Source organism: Rhagoletis pomonella, unplaced genomic scaffold (assembly GCF_013731165.1).
Source record: "Rhagoletis pomonella isolate Grant_MI unplaced genomic scaffold, Rhpom_1.0 Rhpom_scaffold_03659, whole genome shotgun sequence".
Classification (NCBI taxonomy): Eukaryota; Metazoa; Arthropoda; class Insecta; order Diptera; family Tephritidae; genus Rhagoletis; species Rhagoletis pomonella.
The window spans coordinates 9,840-20,422 of record NW_023462211.1 but is presented as its reverse complement, the minus strand read 5'-3'; the positions used below and the strand labels follow the sequence as shown (position 1 = coordinate 20,422).

General features: G+C 30.6%; 1 protein-coding gene across 1 annotated transcript; it reads left to right on the top strand.

Annotated features, from left to right (window-relative positions):
• Positions 1-3,177: 3,177 nt before the first annotated feature.
• LOC118754299 (piggyBac transposable element-derived protein 3-like) lies at positions 3,178-5,205 on the top strand (the record flags this gene model as incomplete). The annotated part of the gene is made up of 2 exons (XM_036489178.1): positions 3,178-4,533; positions 4,635-5,205. Coding segments are annotated over exons 1-2 (1,927 nt in total), but the record flags the coding sequence as incomplete, so codon positions are not given.
• Positions 5,206-10,583: the final 5,378 nt, after the last annotated feature.

Sequence of the window (10,583 nt, the reverse complement as noted above, 5' to 3'; positions counted from 1 at the left end):
TGAATCATATGTTGATATGCTGACTTCTTTAGCAATAAATTTCTTATTAAAATAGACTCCCTGAACGTCTATACCCACGTATACTCCTCTGATATTATATAGCTTGAGCTTTTTTTTAAATTAGCTTAATTGCTGTTTATTATAATTATATTTAATGTTTTTCCTAAATACTTTATTAAATGTTCAGGAGGATTTAAGTTTTTCCAAAGCTATCGAAACAATCAATCTCATTATCGTTATCCTGTATTTGCACTATCCAAATTTATTATTCCACATTCTCTCTTAAATGGTTTACGTGGTAAAGTGTCACACATGAATACCCCTGTAAAATTTAGAATAAATTTTGAATACTTCTTCAAGTGTACATCAGTAAGAGGTCTTCTAGGTAGCCTCATTAAGAGTTTTTTTGGTATGGTTTTAAATATAATCCGAATCCCTTTTTATAAGGCTTTAAAAACATTCCTTTTCCCATTGAAATATCTTCCATTGTATTATTATGACGTTTCGCCTCCAATAACTTCTCCTTTCCAGTTTTTATAGCATTGATTGTTTTAATAATTCCTGCTGTACCGCCAGATAGACTTCCAAGTGCTCCTAATGCTACGAATAAAGGCGTTAATGGGAGAAATCCTCCAGATTTAGGTAATGGTATTACATGTGGTGCTTTTATTATAGACTTTTTCCCTCTAAAAATATTATTTACAACCTTTCGTGAAATTTTTATTGCATCTTTTCAGTTATTACTTTTCTTTAAATTTTGTTTAGCACTTTTTAAAGCATGTTTGAAGAGCTGACAACCAGTTTTTCCTCCCACTTTCTTAGTTTTACTATAAATGTTCCCCATACCGAATTTCGTTTTTGCCTGCATTATAATTGTAACTAACCAAGCATTTGTTTTCTCACTAAGATTGCTATCCTTCGCTTTAACTCTTTCCCAAGCCTTCTCAGTTAATTTTTTATCAGCAATATGTCGGTTATCTAAATCTTTATTATATAAATATGATATATCACGTACTCAACAAGCAGTGTCTAGTAGATTAATCCCTCAATCTCCTCTTACTAAAAGTTTCCGTAGTTTCGTTCCAGGTTCACAAAATTGATAACTGGGCAAATGAAGTTCAATAGGAAGCTTATTAATTATATTGGTTATAAAACCTTTTCCAACGACTAACGATTTATAAATAAACCTTTTTTCATAAATAACTCTCATATAAAATAATATTATATTCAAATAAACGCTGAAGTTTTTTAATAAATTTATGGTTCTATATAATTAAATTTTAAATTTCTAAATACTAATTCAACAGTTAAGTTATATTCAAATACAATATTATTATGTGCTTTAGAATAAACTTCTATATCATATATCGCTTCCCTATTTGTTCTACTATAATACCTTAACTTAGTCTTAATATCTAAACCCCTTCTTTTATATTCATGCTGGTTTTTGTGTTGCTCCATAATATACTCCACAATTTCAACGCCAACCACTGTTAAAAATTTGCTATTGTCATCCTCTGCATCCCATTTTTTGTTAAAAAAAGCATGGGCTGCTCTGACTGGGATGCCCAAAACCTGTAACCGGGGACCCTCATCTTCATCTTCAATACTTATATATGGGGTTTCCATGTCTTCAAAGCACAACATCTCCAATTCAAAATCGAAGTTGTACTCTCCATGATGCTCGCTATTGAGGATTCGATTTACTCCAGGCATGATGTGTTTTAGTAGCTTTAAACAAAGTAATAATTTCTAATGTACAGTATTAGCGTGTGTTTAAACATTTCATAACTATATAAAAAGCATTGAGGTGAACTGTTGATAAAGAACATATTTAAATATACATATACTTTAGTAATCTATTTTATGCTTCATAATATGATTCAATTAAAAATGTGGAAATAATCTTGAACTCAATGTTGCTGTCAAAGAATATATTTATTTTTTATTACCCTATTTAAATATTATTATATGAGTCAAATCAAATGCTAATATTATAATTAGCCTTGATCTTGATTTCATCATCATTGTTTGCCTAATAAGTATAGAAACGCCAAGTGGACGATAACGAATCCCACATAAACATATAAAAAAATGCTTATAAAATTATGTGTATATTTAAATGTTTTATTCATCTAGCATTATTCATTCACATATTGCTAACTTAGTGAGAAAAGATCTTAAGCATACTTTTTTATGAAAACTCATATTTTGATACAGAAAGCAGGAGATATTAATAATACATCGTTTCGAAAAAGATTAAGATACTTGTTTTTCTCGTTTATATTCATTGAAAGACAAATTTATTAAATTCAAAAGAGTCACCGAATGTCTAACAAATTCAAAAATAATACGAAATCTTTTAATCTTTCACATATGAATGGAAGAGTCTGTTGATGTTGATGATGAGAACAAAAAAAATTAATTTGAAATAAAATAAAGTTTTATAATTACTTATTTATTTTTTATTTATTATTAGATATTTAATGAAGAAATAAAGTTTCTTAATATTATTACATTTTTTCAGCACATATAGAATTTTCATGATATTTACAAGTATTTATATTTATATTTTTATTATATAAATTCTTTAAATTTGGACAACTTAAATCATCTAAATTATATAAAATAATATCGTATCTGAATAAACGTTGAATCCATCTGATTTTCTCCAATCCTTTAGCATAGAATATATAATTTTTTCTTTTCATTAATGAATGGATATATTCAATAACAGCCATTAACCCATTAATGCCTGCCCATAGACCCGCTGGTACGATTTTGATGAAATTTTTAAATATGTGCCTGGGAGGCCATAGAAGTTGATAGAAAAAAAAAAAAATTTTTACATGCGAACACACCTTAGATATGACATGGGTATTTAAATACCCGACAGGCATTAACATTAACTTTGAAATAACTCCAAAAAAAACACCATTGGCTATTGTTTTGACGTTTTGTGCATTATTGACATTTGCCAAATGTTTTTTTATGCACCATCATCCCACATGTAAAAAAAAATACTTATAGTGATATAAAAAGGTAAAATAAACAAGAAAAAAGTGATAAGAAATAAATTGGCTGATTATAAACATTTGTAAGTACACATGATCTTTTTTCGTTATATTTTATGTAAAATTATAAATATATGTCTCAATATATTATAGAATATTCAGAATGATTCGTCGGCAGAAAGTTCTCACTGCTATCGAGCTGCAAGCTATTTTAGATAGTTGGTCTGATGGAGATAGTGATGGAGAGGATAACTTTGTCCAACACGCAGACGCCGTTGATATTATCATAACGCCACCCGATGTCGATATTCTGAGTGACAATGAGGAATTGGACGACAATATTCAATTGTTGCGCGATGACCCGGAGCTGCCTCATGAGATTGCAGGGCAATTTGAAATTCAATGCGTTTACGATGACAGCAACGAGCACTTGCCATCGGGTTGTGATGGTGATACCGTAAATGAACCCGATTTTGAACAAGAAGAAGAAGATGATACACCGGTGGCCTCGACATCTAGTGGTCGTGGTCGCAAATCAACGCTTAAATCAAGTAAGCCACCTAAGCGACCCAGAATCGAAGAGGGCATGAAACCAAAATGGTCTCGGTCGCAAAATTATCAATTCACTAAGATTCCATTCGATGATTCGGCCACTTCACACAAAGCGTTGTATGAGAAAATTGGTGACATGAATCCAGTGCAGCTTTGGGAAATGTTCATCGATGAGGAGGTGTTGAACATGTTGGTTACTTCAACCAACCAATATGCTGCGACCAAAAATTGTCCTTCGTTCATAACATCAATTAGCGAAATGAAATCGTTTTTGGGCGTGTTGTATATAACCGGTTACCATACATTGCCGCAAATATATAGTTATTGGTCAAATCGGGAATCATTAGGATGCGCGCTAATAAAAGAATGTATTTCAAGAGACAGATTCAAACGAATCAAACAGTTCTTTCACGTGTGTGACAACTCAGCATTGGATATGAAAAACAAATTTGCAAAAGTAGCACCATTGAATGACTTATTGAACAAAAAATTTCTTCAATTTGGTGTTTTCTCTCACAACCTTTCCATTGATGAACAAATGATTGCCTACTACGGCCGACATTCGTGCAAAATGTTCATCAAGGGAAAACCAATTCGTTTCGGGTACAAGTATTGGTGTTTGGCTTCGTCAGAAGGCTACTTGTATCAACTACTTCCATACGCTGGTGCATCAGAACAGGAGGACCCAGGTTTCGGACTGGGAGAACGTGTTGTGCTATCACTTCTTTCACATCTGCAGGCCCGCGCCAAGCACACGGTTACCTTTGACAACTTCTTTACAAGTCACAAACTTATGACTCGTTTGTCGAACGATGGATTCTTCGCTTTGGGAACTGTTCGTGATAATCGGACCAATCATGCCCCATTAATGAACATCAAGGAAATGAAAAAGAAGCCTCGCGGGACGTCTGACTTTCGTTTCGACACGAACAATTCTATTTTGGCGGTGCGTTGGAATGATAATGCGGTAAGTTATATGTGCAAAGAAACATTTCAATTTGACTATCGGTTCATTTTGATCTTTACGTCCATCGTTGATGTGTTCTTCATTCATTCTTATCTTTTCAGGTCGTGACCTTATTATCGAATTTCCTAAGCCATACACCAATGGTCCGCGCGAAACGGTATGATCGAAAGCAACGGAAAATGGTTACTATTGAGCAGCCGTATTTGGTCAACGAATACAATCATCTTATGGGAGGTGTGGACCTTTTTGACAATGCAATGAATAATTATCGAATTCGGATTCGGGGAAAAAAGTGGTATTGGCCATTAATAACAAATGCGTTTGACGCGGCTATGGTAAATGCATGGAAGTTACATTGCTTCTGTCGCAAGTATGACAAGAAGCCACCGATGTCTCAATATGAATTTCGAGTGGAGGTGTGTGAATCGATTATGATCAAGTCCAGTTATCATCATCCGGGTAGAACGTCGGCTTCCGGGGCACAACTGGCAATGCGTTACGACCGTATGGATCATTTCATCGGAAAACTTAATACTCGTCATCGTTGTCCGCAATGCGGTGGCAAAACTGAATATGGTTGCTTGAAGTGCCAAGGAACTTGCATCCCGCTACTTGCTTTCTGGATTACCACAACGGCGTTGAACCAGATAAGAAAAAGATTGCCAAGGCTAAGTAATCTATTTCTTATAAATATAATAATTTCTCAAAAAAATAAAAAAAAAATTCTATTTAATTATGCGTTTTATTCACTGCAAATTAAATGTTTCCATATAGGAAAAAAAAGACTTTTTGTGTACCCACATTGGACTGTCGGGTATTTAAATACCCATTTTCATTTAACCAGGTGTAACGGCCAGGTGTGTTGAGATATCTCTATAGCGTTTTTTTCATTACATGAAGGACACCTGAAGCTATCTGGTAAGGTGAGCTTTTTTCGTTTTTCCCATTTCCCTATATTTGGGAGCGCTTTTCCTAAGCATTTTCCGATAAAAAAAAAACCTCGATTTTGGATTAAAAAAAAAAGTTTTTAACGAAAACAATATACTGACATAATTTTATTTTTTAAGGCCCATTCTTCCTCTTCAATCAAAAAAATATAACTTCGATATCTCTTTCCTAGCCCGAGCTAGAATTTATTTAGTGACACCACTTTCTTGGGTATTTAAATACCCATTAGGCAGGAATGGGTTAAAGTCGAATCACCATCTTACCATTTTAATCCATGATGATTATGATATAACCAGTTATTAGTTTTATCCCGTATCGCTAACTTGGATTCTTCAAAAGGAGGTTGAATAAGAAACGTTTTTATATATGATATATACGTTATATATATGTTGATATGCTGACTTTTTTAGCAATAAATTTCCTATTAAAATAGACTCCCTGAACGTCTATAGCCAACGTATATTCCTCTAACATTATATAGATTGAGCTTTTTTTAAATTCGCTTAAAAAATAGTCTTATGAATTTCTATAAAAGTTTATATTATTTTTTTTAGAGTCTATTCAAATCCTATTTAAATAATTGTGAACATAAGTATGTATTAGAACCACCAATTTTATTAACTAATCGATCACTCTCCGCTGAGTAATGAAAACCAAATATCAAATTAATCTTTTTATATACTACATTTGTATTCTTGTTATATGTCATATGAATACGGCAAATCCATATTATAGTATTAAAAGTTAAGAAATTTCCAAATCCATGTAATGTTTGTAACTTTTAACATCAATGAATGTGACATCTGAGCGTAGTGTGATATCATCTCCAGTAACAATTTCAATTTCACCGTTACTTAAAATTTTCTCAAATGCAACCTGGCGATACACAAAACAAGAAATATTCAGTTTACGTTGAAGGAAATCACTATCATATGTACAGCGAATTCATAGCATAATATTATCTTCATATTGAAGCTGAAAATGTCTATAAAAGGGTTGTGAGCTCTCAATTATTCCCGAAATATTTTTCTCTTTTTGTACTAGATCTTGCCTTAATGCTTCTATGGCTTCCTGTGTTGTTAAAATTTTTTCGGATTAGATGTAGGCGCTTCTGATGTCGTTTCAGGAATAGATGTTTTATTTACACTGAACCAAAAATCCATCTCTAGATCAAAGAAAAACTTTCCTTACTTTAAAATCGAAAACTCTTCCTCATTATATTTATTTTTTTATTTTAATTGTTTATTAGTAAATGTGGTTTTTCCCGTACCACGCGGGGTTTTAATTTAAAATATTGATGGCCATAATATACTATAAGATACTTTTTTCCTATCCAGTAGTACTCTACTTCAGGAAGAGGATTTTTAGGTATTTCATCACAAAACACCTGTAGGCCACGCGATTCCACATCTTCAGTAGATATTACATTCCATAGGTTCTCCATTTGTATAAAATTCAATCTATAAACGTATATAAAAAATAGAATATCAGGTATGTTCTGAAATTCGTTCGATTTGAAATCGATAAGATTTTGGAAATATTTTTATGGATTTTTAATCATAAAACTCATAATTTGGTATTGATACCGGTGATATAACATCGCTGATGGTTCTATTATATATTTGTTTATATAAATAATATTCAATCTTTTCATCAGAAATAACGATCAATATGTAGCAAATCATATTGATTTCAAAATCGTTCGATTTACAGAACATGTCTGTATATGTATATATATTTTAAAATTAGAAAACATTCTTTCTTTTATTATTAGATCTTTTTAGTAAAAGCTTACCTTCGTCCTTTGTTTAATTTATATATGTTTATATAGTTTACTTAAAAACTTAAGGCAAAAATGGACCTTAATTTGCTGTGAAAATTTCTTTGATAAATGAGAACTCAGCTCAATAAAGAGATAAGTTTATATACTACATTTTCATTTCTCTAATAAGCATAAGAATTCAAAAATTAGCTGGCTTTCAAAACTTCAATCACTTTTAATAAATCAATGCCAATTTAAAAAGAATTTAAAAATAGCCAAACAAAAAATTCTATGCTATACATATGTATATATTTAATTTCTCTGATAAGCCCCAAGTTGTGGTGTGATTTTTAAAACACTAATATATTAGCCTATTCATCTTTTTTATTAATATAAGAATGACCTTGATCTTGATTTCATCATCATTGTTTGTCTAATAAGTATATTAATGCCAAGTGGACGATAACGAGCCCACATAAATATATAAAAAAATGCTTAAATGCTAAAAAAATGCTTGACTTACTGAAAAAAGTCGTTAAGTCCACTTGTTATGAAAACTCATCGAAATAATGCATACAAGAAACATTAGATATTTACTCGACTTTTTTGCACATTGAGAAAATCTATGAAAATTTAGAACTTATGTGAATTAATAAACAGTTATTTATTGTATGAAAAATTATGACTTGTATGAGGTAATAAGACTATTACATGAAAATTTGGAACTTATATGAGTTAATAAAATTAGTACTTATATGAAAATTAATGAAAATTGTATAAGTTGATAAATTTAATACAAACTGTATTTTAAATGGGGTTTTGTATAATTATTAGTTGTATGAAAAATTGTATCAGAGTCGAAAATGTATGGGAAAAAAGATGAAATTTCTAGATATGAGAATTCACCAAAAATAGCATATGTAAGAAACATTAGATATTTACTCGGCTTTTATATAATTTATATTGAAAGTGATCACTTATAAAAATAATAAACTATATATACTATTCTATTAATCAGCTAACTGCTTAACAAGGCTGTTCTATTAAACAGATAACTGCTAAACAGGGCTGTTCTATTAAACAGCTAACTGCTAAACAGGGCTATTCTATTAAACAGCTAACTGCTAAACAGGGCTGATCTATTAAACAGATAACGGTTAAACTAGATACTACAATGAAACTCAACATGAAAAGTGATGAAATTAAACGATTTCTAGAAAGGAATTTTAAATATATATTAGATCATCATAGAAACATTATACAAAATGGATGTATATTAACGGAACAGATGGAAAATGGGTCTTGGATAAAATCTATATATGGAAAACATTTTACGATCTGTCCTTGGAGTAATAATGATACTGAATCAGGCCCTGATACATGTAATTGTTTTTTCATAGAAAGACAACATAAAAATGTTGTGAACTTAATAAATTTATATAATAACTATTATAATGAAGAAACCAAGGAAAATATTGATTTAAAAAATCTCATATGTGAGATTAATAAATTCAATAAAAAAATGTCCAAATAAAACAATAAAACACATATGTATGTATATTGTAATATTAGAACCCATATGTTCCTTTGCATATACTTCATTCATACACAAACATATAAACATACATACTTCATTCATACATAACACAAACATATAAACATACATACTTCATACCTACATAACACAAACATATAAACATACATACTTATTTATATATTTACAACAATAATTAATCTACGTACTAATAAGAGAAATTAGAGTAAGAAGAAGAAGACTATTTTTAAGAGATAAAATGGAATGTAAGCTTTACTTAAAAGAGGTTTATTGCAAATAAAGAAATATTAAGACGTTGAGTTATTTCACAGACACCAAAGTGAGCGTTTGTGTTTTAATAACGTTAATGGCGACGAGGAAAAAAAAATATTAAAGAAATATTTAAAAGGAATTAAATATTTGGTATTTCTAAAAGTGAACTGCTAAATAAGCTTAGCTATATTTTAAGCTGAAGAAAATAAGAACAATGTGAAAACTATGAAATTAAATCAAAAACTACATTTAAATATGTGCCCTAGCCTACGGGACTCTTGCAAAGCCTTTGTGAAGTTTACCACACGTAAAGCTCTACAAATTTATTTGTGAAGTTATTAAAACAAAGTTTTTTGACTATTCGTAAAAAGCAAGAAAGTACAATAGCAAAATAAGGGCAAATGAAAGTGGCCCCAATTGAAAAAGAATATAAAAAAACGGAATTCTGTGAAAATAAAGTCATGTACATACATCTATATGTATGACCTCTATGAAGGTGAACTAAGTTCCAATAAGACTAAAATATAAAATCCCAATGCATAACCTCTGTGAAGGTGAACTGAGAGAAAAAATAAAAACAAATATAAAGACTTGCAACCTTTTCAAGGACAAATCCGATCAAAATTTTTGAGAGACATCAGTTGTCCGTTAGCAGTAATTTATTTTGACTCTTACTTAAGAGAAATAAAGATTTTATAAAAACAAAATATTCGTATTTCATCAGCCAAAAAAACACCAGAATATAACAACAACAATTTAACCATATCACCGATTTAACCATTTGACTCTTACTTAAGAGAAATAAAGATTTTATAAAAACAAAATATTCGTATTTCATCAGCCAAAAAGACACCAGAATATAACAACAACAATTTAACCATATCATCGATTGCATATCACTCCGATATTTTTCAATAAGCTGCAGTTGTGCTTACCTGCAGCCGTTTACTTATATAGTGGCCATTCTCACTCTCACAAAAGACAAAAAAAAAAAAACAAAGAAAAAACAAATACGTAAAATAAATAAAAGTAACAAATGCAAATACTACAAATAATGAAAGAGGCGTCAAGTACCTACATATAAAACAACAATATAATAATCGTAACAAAAAAAAACGATTGCCTTAAATTTAAACTTACAATCGAGTAAGCCGCGCTCAGAAAAACGATTACTTGAATTTAAACTTACAACAAAAATAAATTGATTGGAAGAAAAAGCGTAACAACAACAAAATATTTTATGAACACAGCGCAAGAAGAGGAGGCACATTTGGACAGCAACCAGGTCATATCATACTCATTCAAACCTTACGCGTCCGTCACTTAGAGTAGCAACCGGCATTAAAGCAACAACTAGAATAGTAAAATGCAAACACAACAATATCAACAACAATAAGTATGAATACATTTCGCTACATATTTATCATATTACAACAATAACTAGAATAGTAAAATTCAAACACAACAATATCAAAAACAAGAAGTATAAGTACATTTACACATTTCACTACATGTTTATTATATTACACCAAA